General features: G+C 45.9%; 1 protein-coding gene across 7 annotated transcripts in view; it reads left to right on the top strand.

Moving 5' to 3' along the window:
- The window catches only part of myom1b (myomesin 1b), a 29,976-nt gene extending 17,932 nt beyond the window's left edge, over positions 1–12,044 (top strand). For 2 of the 7 annotated variants that reach the window (XM_056584389.1, XM_056584388.1), the window contains exons 19-40: positions 1,462–1,658; positions 1,970–2,096; positions 2,241–2,425; positions 2,512–2,626; positions 3,317–3,473; positions 3,595–3,701; positions 3,946–3,990; positions 4,313–4,449; positions 4,637–4,781; positions 5,339–5,398; positions 5,500–5,567; positions 6,235–6,348; positions 7,241–7,328; positions 7,474–7,512; positions 7,594–7,699; positions 8,000–8,163; positions 8,729–8,765; positions 8,887–8,909; positions 9,113–9,168; positions 9,571–9,786; positions 11,335–11,476; positions 11,706–12,042. In XM_056584389.1, coding sequence (XP_056440364.1) covers positions 1,462–1,658; positions 1,970–2,096; positions 2,241–2,425; positions 2,512–2,626; positions 3,317–3,473; positions 3,595–3,701; positions 3,946–3,990; positions 4,313–4,449; positions 4,637–4,781; positions 5,339–5,398; positions 5,500–5,567; positions 6,235–6,348; positions 7,241–7,328; positions 7,474–7,512; positions 7,594–7,699; positions 8,000–8,163; positions 8,729–8,765; positions 8,887–8,909; positions 9,113–9,168; positions 9,571–9,786; positions 11,335–11,476; positions 11,706–11,932 — 2,555 coding nt within the window. In that variant the 3' untranslated portion in view covers positions 11,933–12,042. Of the gene's footprint in view, positions 1–1,461; positions 1,659–1,969; positions 2,097–2,240; positions 2,426–2,511; positions 2,627–3,316; positions 3,474–3,594; positions 3,702–3,945; positions 3,991–4,312; positions 4,450–4,636; positions 4,782–5,338; positions 5,399–5,499; positions 5,568–6,234; positions 6,349–7,240; positions 7,329–7,473; positions 7,513–7,593; positions 7,700–7,999; positions 8,164–8,728; positions 8,766–8,886; positions 8,910–9,112; positions 9,169–9,570; positions 10,615–11,334; positions 11,477–11,705 lie in introns of those variants that run through there. The other 5 variants (XM_056584387.1, XM_056584390.1, XM_056584393.1 and 2 more) reach the window with 5 other exon arrangements.
- Positions 12,045–12,754: the final 710 nt, after the last annotated feature.

The raw sequence follows: 12,754 nt of genomic DNA on the forward strand, positions 1-12,754 counted from the left end.
GGTTCAGTATCAGACGTGGTCTCAAACACGCCCCTAGCGGCGCCCATAACGGCGCCCATAACGGCTCCAATAACGGCGCCCATAACGCCGCCAATAACGGCGCTCATAACCCCGCCCCTAGCCCCAGCCTGCAATGGTGAGGAAGAGGCCATAGGGGGCAGCAGAGAGCCGTTAGAAAAGCGTAAGTTCTCTGTAGACGCCACGGCACAAAGACCCAGGAGAGACTCGACAGGTGAGGACTGGTCAGAGATGGAGAGACATCCCACACAGCACACACACAAAAAACGTTTCTTCTTTTATCCCCCTCCCCCCCCTCGAACCAAGGTGTTTTTAGTAAAATTTTCTGTCATTTCTTTAGACAATTGCAGAAAAGGTTGCTTCTCATTGAACCATTTTAAGAAAGAATTCTCAATCACAAAATGCTGAATAATAATATGTCTAAAAGTATCTTCAGGTGAGAAGGTTCTCCCAAAGGTAAGTCACTGTGAAGCTAACTGAGGTTAAACACCACCGCATAGTAGATAGCCCTCTGTCACAGCAAATTAAACCTTTAGTCACTTTCCCACTAAGGGCTGGTTCCTGTGTAGAAAATCGCCCCCTATGGGTGGTCACACAATAACATAGTGGTGATGCCATAGCAAGTAGGTCTATGTCATTACAGGAACTAGCCAATCACTGCCTTTCCCTGGAAGAATGGCTCAACCAATCACAACTAGAACTGGACACTAGTGATAAATCATTCATATAAAAAAGATATAGCTAACCAATGCATACACTATATACAATATATTAATCTACTAAAATAACACACTTTTAATATATATATATGTAGCAATATACTTTTTTGTTGGACATATAAAATAGATTTAAATTACTCAAATGTGATATCACATTTAATGACTATAAATTAAAGAGTAATTTGATTACCTTTAATGAGGTATTATGCCATTATTCTGCAGTAATATATGTGGTATGATTTTGGCTGTGGATACATGTGCTTTGAAATTGGAGCTTGAAACTGAAGCTTAAAAACGCTACTATATAAGAACAGACCAACCGGACTGATCTGGAATGATCTGGTTGGTTAGAATAGAGTGCAAGTCCTATCTAATCATGCATCTCATCATCATCCATGTGTATAAATATGTGTAATGTTTGATGTGCTGTTAGTTTCTGGGAGGTCTTGCTCCTCCATCATTAGTTCCCTCAATGTCACCAAGGTTATCCAAGGTGTCTTACAGTGATATCTTAAAAGAGCACCTCAAAGATACAGATAAACTATGGACATTGGTGTTCAAACCCAGTATCCAGTATCCCACCCAGACCACTAAGGGACCCTGCTCCCAAACTAGAAACAACATAGGGACGACAGTTCAATTCCAAAGCTTCAGTTTCTACTGATCGGCCACACCAGTAACACTCGGGTTTGACATGCTGTCATGTGATGTCCCCCCCCCTCAGCCTCCCCTGCGCCCCCGTTTGGCATCAGCGTCCTGGAGTGTGTCCGGGACTCCATGGTGCTGGGGTGGAAGCAGCCCGCCTTTGTGGGCGGTTCAGATATCACCGGCTACTTTGTGGACTATCGCGAGGTCATTGACGGCTTGGAGGGCCAGTGGCACGAGGCCAACATTCAGTCGGTCAGCGACAGAGCCTACAGGGTGAGTCCCGGTCTCAACCAATCATCCGCTCAGAAAACACCCCACTTCAAAGTAAAGGTCCCCTCCCTTGAGAAATTAGAACTTGTCGATCCTTTCTCAAGCAATAGGATTGTTTAACATTTAGTCATTTAGCTGAGGCTTTTACCCAAAGCAAGTTATAGTGCAGAGCAACCTAGTTGCTGAGAGACATCTGGACTGAGTGCAGAGTAGGTATAGGAACCAGCATACCAGACATACCAACCCATGTTTATCTATACATGGAGCTTGGGAAGAACCTTTATTGTGAAGGGTCTGCTGTCTTTCCTCTGCAGGTGTGCGACCTGAAGGAAAACAAGAAGTACCAGTTCCAGGTGCGTGCGGCCAACATGGCTGGGGTCGGCATCCCCTCATTGCCTAGCAACACCTTCCTATGTGAGGAGTGGACCATTGCTGTGCCAGGTGAGGAGTTCTATGCTACCCAAACGTTCTCCCATCTCTCAGTAGATGAGGAATGGTTTTCATCAAGAATAAAACAGCTGGCCATTTTTTTCGAGTAATTCAGTGTAGGGTCTGACCTTGAGCTTCCTCCCGACTGGTTCCCAGGACCCCCTCACGATCTCCAGGTGACCGAGGTACGCAGCAGCTCCCTGGTGTTGCTATGGAAGCCGCCGGTTTATCAGGGTCGCGACGCGGTCAACGGCTTCTACGTGGACATCAAGGAGGCGGGGGCGTCTGAGGAGGCGTGGCGAGGCATCAACAAGAAGGCAACCGACAGCAAGTTCATCAAGGTGAGTCGACATCCTCGAGCAAATACCCATCAGCCACCGGGGCCTCGGAATGGAGCCTATAACATGATGCGTGTTCTGATGTGCAGATCGAGAACCTGCAGGAAGGGGAGAAATACGTGTTCCGTGTGCGAGCTCAGAACAACGCTGGTGTAGGAAACGCTTCTGAGGTTACCGAGCCCACCCTGGCCGAGACCAAAGCAGGTAGGTAGTAACCCTGGTACCAGACCAGGTGGTTACTAACCCTTGTACCCAACCAGGTAGATACTAACCCTGGTACCACACAAGGTAGGAACTTAACCTGGTATCACACCAGGTAGGAACTAACCCTGGTACCAAACCAGGTAGGAACTTTACCTGGTACCAAACCAGGTGGGAACTTAACCTGGTACCAAACCAGGTGGGAACTTAACCTGGTATCCCACCAGGTAGGAATTTAACCTTGTATCCCACCAGGTAGGAACTAACCCTGGTACCAAAACAGATAGGAACTTAACCCTGGTACTAAACCAGGTAAGAATTAACCCTGGTACAAGACCAGGTAGGTACTAACCCTGGTACCAAACCAGGTAGATACTAAGCCTGGTACCACACCAGGGAGGAACTAACCCTGTCCCAGACTTACCAGATAGAAACCAGTCTTACCCAAGTATCAGTAGTATTAGCAGTACTACTTATAGTAGTACTATAGCAGTAAAAGTACGATACTCTTATTTTAATAGTGGTAACATCTGTTGTAATAGAGGTAGTGGGAGCAGTTATAGTAATATGTACTATTTGTAATATGGTCGTATTCACACTCGTCATGACAATAGGTAGAGCAGTCCTGAGCAGAAGGTGTAAAACATGAACTCAGGAGTTATGAATGTTTGAGGTTACGTGTCTGTGCTTCAGGTACCAAGGAGATCATGGTGGATGTTGACGACGATGGCGTCATCTCCCTGAACTTCGAGTGCTCTGCGATGAGCGCCGAATCTAAATTTGTCTGGTCCAAGAACTACGAGGAGATCTCAGACACCGAACGCATCGCCGTAGAAACCAAGGGAAGCAAGTGAGGCTGTTTCTGAACTTCCGGTTCCGTGATGTGTGGTACTATAACATCTCAATATGTGCACGTTCTCCGCGATCCTGAGCCTGTTCCTCCTTTCTCCCTACTCCCTCCTTACCTGCAGGGCCAAAGCCTCTTTCCTCGCCCCTGGAGAGGAAGACATTGGTATATACTCCTGTTCTGTCACGCACACTGACGGAGCCTCTGCCAGCTACGACCTAACAGCAGAAGGTGAGCACAGAGGACTACAGTCAATTAACAAATTATCCAATCAATTAACAAATCAACTGACCTGATATTTTAATCAACTAATGTCCCAATCAATTATTTAACATACCTCAATAGAGCTCAATCAATTGATTGAGGAAATTGGCAGCAGTTTAAACCTGAAACAACAATTGTAGTGCATGTTCGATTTCTTCCTGAGCTTTTACTTTGACACATCATTAATTATGTTCTTCTTCCTGCCCTACAGAGCTCAAGAAGCTTCTGGAGACCAGCCACGACCACAAGTTCCCCAGTGAGTGTCCATTGCATGGCCCCTGTCTTCAAAGATACTTCATTGGACGTTTCACAATACTATATTATTGTTTAGTCATTGATCAGATGCTTTAACACAAAGTGACCTAAGTTACAGTGAGTTCAGATAAAGGTTTTTGGGTAGCAGGTATGGGTGAGGAGGCATCATGCTCCAGGATGCCTACAGGTTATCTGCAGACATGGGAGCTAAGACTTATTGGCACTGTGTCGAAACACTCTTGATTATTCTGCTTCCTTTAGTCTGAGCTTAGAGAGTTCGTCCGACCTGTCCTCAGGTATTGTTTTCTGTTTTTTTCGTTCAGTTATTCCCCTGAAGTCGGAGTTGGCGGTGGAGCTACAGGAGAAGGGACGTGTTCGTTTCTGGCTGCAGGCAGAGAAGATATCCGCCAATGGAAAAGTGGATTATGTGTTCAATGACAACAGTCTGTCTGCAGGAGAGGTCAGTGTACAACGCAGACAGTCAACAGTACTACCACCAATTGTATTCATAGTAACGTTTGTTCTTCGTGGCAACTTGAGTTCATTGCAACCCCATGATATTTGCCTAATTAAGTGTACATCATTGAGTGTGCATCATTGAGTATGTATCATTGGCTATGTATTGTCTATGCTTCCCCATCTTGCAGAAGTACAAGATGAACTTTGACAAGAACACGGGCGTGATCGAGATGATCATGGAGTCCCTGACGCCGAAGGATGAGGGGACCTTCACCTTCCAGCTGCAGGACGGCAAGGCCACCAACCAGTCCAGTCTGGTGCTGATAGGAGATGGTATGTCTGCCCCCTGCTGGGGGGAGGACCTGAGAGTTACCTGGAAGTGTTCCTCACTATGAGACAGTATGTTGACATTATCCTCTCTTCTGGGCTGGAATCTGTTGAAGAACACTGCCATGGTTGTCAGGGGAACTTGGCATGTTAGAAGATTAAAATAAGATTGTACTTTATTTAACCCCGATTGGAAATGTGGGTGTCAAAGTACAGCACATTATTAAAAGGGCCGGACATGCTCGCAATCTGGTAATTTAAGAGAGTTCTGCTTCATAGGTGCGGTCTGCAACATAAACTCTGCTTCTGGGTAACATTCCCAAGTTTGACAATTTACGTTATTTTTCCATATCCGACCAGCCAACGAACAGGATACTCGGAAGGCAAATCCGAGACCAATTAAAGCAATGGTCAGACTTTTCCGCCACAAGTAACTAAAATAAAACAAACTTGGTGCCTCACTAGGTGGATAAACTACAACACTAGATAAGGAAGAGAGTTAGATCTGTTGTGTAAACATCTCATCCTACGCTAAATGCTAAAGTTGTTTTTGACTTGTTTAGTGTTCAAGGCTCTCCAGAAGGAGTCTGAGTTCCAGATGAAGGAGTGGGTCAGGAAACAAGGTAAATATTACTTTATTACATGTGTACACTACCGATGACAATATATCAGTTTATTACATCTAGTAGATGGATGTTTTAAAGTTTCTCTGGGGTTCTCACAGGTCCTCACTTTGTGGAGTACCTTGGATTCGAGGTGACTCCAGAATGCTGTGTGATCCTCAAGTGTAAGGTAAGGAGGAGGCTCAAATGGCGTAGGGTTGAAGGTCCACTATTTTACCATCAGGGCTGCATTCCAAAACCTTTTCCTTGACCTCAAGCTTTGAGCACCAGCCGTTCAACGATAAAGGAGCAATGTTGAATCAGGGCCGATTGGGAGAGCTTAGCTGCTTTTGCGTCATTAAAGGCAATTTCGACTGTTGATGGTCTGACCAATTACAACCTTCAGACAATCGCAGTTGAATGTCTGATGACTTTGTTGAAGTATCGTTAAAACACTTCAATACAATCGCTGAAAAGATGATTCGGTTGTTAATTCAGCTTGCTGTCGAGCATACGACAATTGGAACATCAGGGACATTGAAGATATTAATATTATTCATCTAGCGGGTGTGTGTAGTTGGGTGGGTAAACCTTCTAAAAACAAAATAAACGTTGTTATTTATCCATATTTTTTCCTCACCTAGGTAGCATGGAGAGGGCATTTTTCATGACACATTCATGGTTTCCCCACAAAGCACACTAACAAATTTGGCCGATAGGTGAATAAGGTCTAAACAACATCACACCTGGTGATAAAATATGGGCCCTTTAAAAGGTTTAAGTTGGTAGTGATTGACACACCTTCACCTAGGTCTGTGTTCATATCATAAAGGATTCCCTGCTTTGTGCTCTTGAAGGTGGGGAACATCAAGAAGGACACAGTGGCGTTGTGGCAGAAGGACGGCCAAGAGATCAAGTCTGACCAGCAGCTCAGCTTCACAGAGGGAGTGCTGAAGCTGGAGATCGCTCAGGTAAGGAAACCAGGGGACACCAGTTACCATGCAGCCCTGATATCCATGGGAGGAACCGTACAAAGATACCGTAGGTAGATATCTTTGTCTGCCTACGGTAGACGGAAGACACTTATATATTTACCTATGCATAAATCCTAACCCTTGTGATAGAGATATGTTTAAAACATGTTCAGATCAGGTTGTTAAAAAGTACAAAATATGCAAAGGTCAGCATATTTGATACAGTACTATGCTACTGTTCTGACCTCGTTTCTATCCTTCTACGACTGCTCTACTAAGGTACTCATTATAAAGGCATTTGTTTTTAATTTGGTGTCAATCACTGTCTTTATCTTCATCCCGTTGTTTCGGTATGTGTCTACATGGCCATTGTGTTGTTCTATGTAGTCTCGATATACATTCACACTCGTTCAACAAGGCCCGGTAAGATAAGATGTGCTTATAAGGGAATGCCTCCTTAGCCCTAGAAAAATCCCATGGTAAACATGGCATTGAGTTTCCTGCTAGCTATCTGATGAGAGAGCGTCAGGCTAATGCTACTAGCGGTAGCATATATAAACCTCTCACCTGTGTGCTGTTTCAGCGCGGCGCCCGTGCAGTCGCTGGTACAGCGGACACAGTCGACACAGTCGACGACGTTACCTGGAGACAACTTAAAGTTGGCATTGGTTTTGTGTTCATCTGTTCATCCACCAGTTCATCTGTCTGTTGGTTCTGTTTGTTCTGTTTGTTCTGTTTGTTGGCTTTTTTGCATCCACGTCCTTTATCTGAGTCCTGCAGCATCCACAGCAGGAAGGGACAAGCCCGGCTTTCCTGTAAACTGGTCCTGTGTTTTAGGCCTGAATCTCACGTCCTTGTGAGGAGCTCATGTTGTCACCTCTTCCACCAGATCTCCAAGAAGGACGCCGGTGTGTACAACATCGTTCTTAAGGACGACAGAGGGAAGGACACGTCTACGTTGAATCTGACGGATCAAGGTATATACACCTCTGCAATAAAGAATAACACCAGAGCACTTTTGTGAGTTTGACGCCATCAAAAGGCGGCGAACACATGTCTAAATCATGTCTAAAATTGTATTCATTTGTATAATGTATTCAATTTAAACTGTCTCTTTTACAGGCTTCAGGGATATGATGAATGAAGTGTTCAGTGTAATTGGTAAGAACCATTTTTTGCCATAAAATTGTGTGTCCCTTTAGTTTTCTCGTATGAACTCACCTCTCGGCTGTGTTTTTCCAGCTAACTCCTCCACTGCCCTGAAGATCACGAGCACAGACGAGGGCATCCGCCTCTACACCTTCGTCAGCTATTACAACGACCTGCTCCAAGTCACATGGCACTACAAGTGAGTCCTTTAAGCCATTTGGTGGATCCATGTAGCTCCAAAGCTGTTTCCAATACCAACCGTTTCGCTGGGAGCCGTCGAACACCCTAACCCCTAGACACCTATCAGTATGGAGTTCAGACGCAAAGTTCTATCAGGAATAACAGCTCGACCAGGAATAAGGCTGAACCCCCCCCCCCCACACACACACACACACACACACAACCCGAGAAGTTCTGCTATAACATAGTAGGCCCGCTGGTCCGAGGTTATTCCTGGTTCAATCCCGACTCCACTCCTGCTCTGTGTGTCCTCTGACAGAGACTCGGCCATCTCCTTCTCGGACCGCATTAAGAGCGGAGTGGTGGGCGAGCAGCTGTGGCTGCAGATCAAGGAGCCCACGGAGAAGGACACGGGGAAGTACGCTATCGAGTTCAACGACGGCAAGGGAGGCCTGCGCCGCACCGTGGAGCTGTCCGGACAAGGTCAGCTGCCCCCAGACGCGCTTGAGGCTGTGCTGGTTCTAGAGTCTGTGCTGGTTCTAGAGTCTGTGCTGGTTCTAGAGTCTGTGCTGGTTCTAGAGTCTGTGCTGGTTCTAGAGTCTGCTGGTTCTAGAGTCTGTGCTGGTTCTAGAGTCTGGGCTGGTTCTAGAGTCTGTGCTGGTTCTAGAGTCTGTGCTGGTTCTAGAGTCTGTGCTGGTTCTAGAGTCTGTGCTGGTTCTAGAGTCTGTGCTGGTTCTAGAGTCTGTGCTGGTTCTAGAGTCTGGGCTGGTTCTAGAGTCTGGGCTGGTTCTAGAGTCTGTGCTTGTACTTTACGGTTATAAGCGAGTTATAAGCGATAGATATTTAATGAAACGTTTCAAAATAATTTTAAACGGTTTAAATGGTTGGGCAGCATTAATTTAGAAATGTTGGGGACGCCAAGATTGTTCACACCAAAAAATTGGTTCATGGGACAAAATAACTCTTCAGGCATCTTGAATACTGGTCCCCGAATCTGGACTGGATCCCAGTGACCGCTTGCTCACATATTCTCTGTTTTGTCTTCCAGCGTTCGACGATGCCGTCGCAGAATTCAAAAGGCTGAAGTAAGTGTTGTTTGATTTGATCGTAATGATGATGTCATTTGTTTAGCATTCAGCAGGACATTAACTATGACATGAAGTCATTTTGTCATTAATCACTTCTTCCACCTTTTTTTCTCCTCAGGGCTGCTGCTATCGCTGAAAGAAGTAAGTCTGTTCATCAATCCTTTCAGATTCAACCTGACCCGAACCGTCCTATAGTTCTGTGGATATTGGTGCTCATGTTCTTTCCCATGTAAACACAGTAAACATGTGTTCCTAGTAAAAATGTGTCCCTAGTGAATATGTGTTCCTAGTGGAGTTGTGTTCCTCGTGGGTGTGTGTTCCTAGTTCCTATGTGTTTCTTCCAGACAGGGCCCGGGTGAAAGGAGGTCTGCCTGATGTGGTCACCATCCAGGAGGGGAAGGTAGGTCACCAAGACAGGCCTGCCTCATCCCATAACTCTAACACACACTGACCAGTCAAATCATCACAACAGACAGGCACGCTTCATAAAGTAACTCTAACACACACTGACCAGTCAAATCATCACAACAGACAGGCACGCTTCATCACGTAACTGTAACACAGGCTGACCAATTAAATCATGACAACAGACAGGCGCCTCAATGCAAATCTTCTCTATTCTATAACTATTCTGTGAACTCTACGCAGATATTTATTAAACTCTTCTGTAAACCTACTCTGTTCTAAACTTCACCGCTTCCTCCGAAACCCATCTCCTCTGCACTATCCGACCACCGTGTGTTATCTCAGTAGGTATATTTTCTTCCTCAATCCTCCTACCCTCTCTCTCTCTCTCTCTCAGGATCTGAACCTGACCTGCAACATCTCCGGTGACCCCGTGCCCGAGGTGACCTGGCTGAAGAACGAACGGGAGATCGTGTCCGACGACCACTTACTCCTCAAGTTTGAGTCAGGGAAGTTCGCCAGCTTCATCATCACGAAGGTGAACTCGGATGACTCGGGCAAGTACAGCATCCTGGTGAAGAACAAGTTCGGGACGGAGAGCGGGGAATTCACCGTAAGTGTCTTCAATCACCCGGAGGAGCTGGGCGGCAAGAAGTAGACGTCTGAAGGGAATCTGTATAGAAGATAGCGAGAAACAGACGAGAAAGAAACAGGGAAACTAGGCTGTTGAGGATGTGTTATGCAGATTCTGGGGTTAGATAACAGAGGCTCGCTATCTTTGTGTTGATACACGATCCGGAAATCTCATTTGGTGCAAGATTAGTCTTATACCAGTTAGTTTGATTCATATCTTACAGAATAAGAAAGCATGCCAAAGATAAATAATAACAGTTGTAGTTTTTATTTGTGTGACCTTTGGATGGTGAATGTATTTGTTTGAATTTGCTGCAGTGAAGGAAGCATAACTAATTATCCAGAGGAAGAACAAGGTTGTTATTATTACTAGAAAATGCTGAGGCAGAGAAGAGAGAGGAAGCAGAATTATAACCCGACGGTGGACTGGGTGTTAGTTTTGAAGTTTCTACTTCCTGTTTGTACATGTTTGTTTCCTCTCTTCGTCTCATCATCTTCCCTGTCATTTAGCCTTTGTGAATATGTCCCCTCCCCCTTTCCTTTACATTATTTATGAAAGTCGAATCTTTAAAGTACGGTTCAAATATGACATCATTGTGACATCAACGGCACGCTCAATAACTCTCTTCACTGTCCACAAGATCCCGTTGTTAAGTGGTTTTTCGTCGTTTTGTCAAACATCCAATGTACCCAACTCACCTCACTGTGACCGCACTGTTGTGATTTCGTATCACTTCCTGTGTTCCCCTGTTCTCCACCTAATAAAAGAGCATGTTTCTGCACCTCCTCCTCCTCTCTCGCCTCACTGTGTTTGGATCCCTCATTACTCCTCCGCCCTCCCTATACACTTCCCCATCTCCTCCCTTAGTCCTCCTCACCCTCCTAGTCTTGTCATGGAGTTTACAACTCCTCCTCTCTGTTGCTAAGTCTTCCTTCTTCACTCCACCACCAGCTCCACCTCCTCCGTCTCCTATTCTCTCTGTGCTATTATCTTCATCCTTCACTTTGTCACAGCCTGCACAGTTCAAACCTCCTTCTCCTCTGAAGGGTTTTGACCTGCTCCTCATTACTCCAGTGTATTCTTCCTCCTCAGAGTCTATAGAGTTTACACCTCCTCCTGCTCCTTCTTATACCCATTCCATAGTGTTTAGGGTTTAGACCTGCTACTCCTCATAACTCCACTGTTTTCTTTCTCCTACTCCTAGTCTCTGTAGAGTTTACACATCCCACTCCTCACATCTCCATACTGCATTCTTCCTCCACCAACTCCTAGTCTCTCCGTATAGCTTACACCTCCTCCACCTCTTATAGTTACAACTGCTCCTCCACTCCTCATATCTCCATACTGTAACCAGAGTTTCTTTACTGACAAGAACATTGGTTCATCATTGGTGTTGCCTTCCCCCAGTGGGCCACCAGTCGGTAAGTCCATAGCTCCTCTATAGAGAGGATACGACCTGGCCGACCCGGGGACCTCAGGCTTCAGAACCAGCCCTTGTCTTTGACTTGAAGAACCCCTTCTCCTCAGCTGCAAGTGACGCAGGGGCCCGTAGACCTGGGCGTGACCTCCTACCTGACCGACCAGGACGGGAACGTGATGGTGGGCCCAAACACGACGCCGCCAAAGAAAAGGACGCCCGCTACAGCGGGAACCAAGCAGAAGCCAAGCGGTGAGGTCATAGGTCAGAGGTCAGGCTAGGGCAGAACATCAGGAGGCTCATGAGAAGGAAATGGACACCGTGGAAAATACCCTGCTCGCTATTAATAATGAATAGAGGAATTAGTAAAGAGATATGTGGAAACACTTTAGAGATACAGAACTTCAATCTAAAAGCCACTTAAATCTGTGGGCCATTAACTGTTGTTTCTATTCATATCCATTACCGTCGCTCACCGTAGCCTCGCCAGTACCAAAGACCCCTCCGCCCGGAAAACAAGTCGACGGCAGAGAGAATGTGGAGCAGGTAAAGGAGACGGGGAGAACGGTGACGGAGGACACCGCTGAAACACCGCCCGCTCCGACCGCAACCGGGACCACGCCGGAGACGCCGCAACACCCAGACGCAGAGCTCTGCGATGAGGCTGCCTCGCCCTCCGGGTCACCCGAGGAAACCACGGCACAGTGACACGGTGTTGCCTAATGTCACGGAGAGACTGAAACCACACAGTTGGCAGCGTTTACACATGTCTTCAGTTTCCGTGGTTCAATCGTCTTTATTGTCCCTGAACAGGGATGCTTTTCATGCAATATTTTCGGTTGAAAATGTGTATACAGGTGGAACTGGTTCAGGTACAACATGAAGGCTGGTTAGTTTGTAATGATAAATGGTTACATCTAGGATCAGGGGTTGTTATGGTTATGTGTGCTGTTGGAAATGGTCATGTTGAAGGGTTGGGATGGTAAGATGGAGGGTTAGGTATATTGCTAGATATCACGGGTAGAGATGGTTATGTTTCATTAGGTAAGAGAGGTTTGTTTGAAGGGTTGTGGTTAAGGTCAGGCTGTGTGGGCTACCAGGTGGGTCTGTTTCATCTCTCCACTAATGCTGTTACTAATTAAAACCAGTATTATATCATAAGGCTTGAAGTGCGCGTGTGGATGTAACATTACGTATTATTGTATTATTACATCAGTGGGATCCCTGGAAACTCGTTCACATTAACACTTTAAATATTAACGATTGCTCAAACATCTGCCCTAATGCAACGCATGCATCACCTCATGTCAACTATGTTAGCGTTCAGGTATCACGTATCATCAAGCCATAATGTAACTTGTGTTTTTAAACCGGCCTGCTGGTGTGTTTGTATGGGTGTGGTTGCCTCGATGCCTGTTTAATAGTTTCAGTTGCTTCAATAAAGAGGGTGTAACGGCGTTCTTCTGGACAGTGATCTACGTCAGGACGTGACAGGGCCACACTGAGTGTTGATTGGGACAAGGTGGGCCT

This window comes from Gadus chalcogrammus, chromosome 23, assembly GCF_026213295.1.
Source record: "Gadus chalcogrammus isolate NIFS_2021 chromosome 23, NIFS_Gcha_1.0, whole genome shotgun sequence".
NCBI lineage: Eukaryota > Metazoa > Chordata > Actinopteri > Gadiformes > Gadidae > Gadus > Gadus chalcogrammus.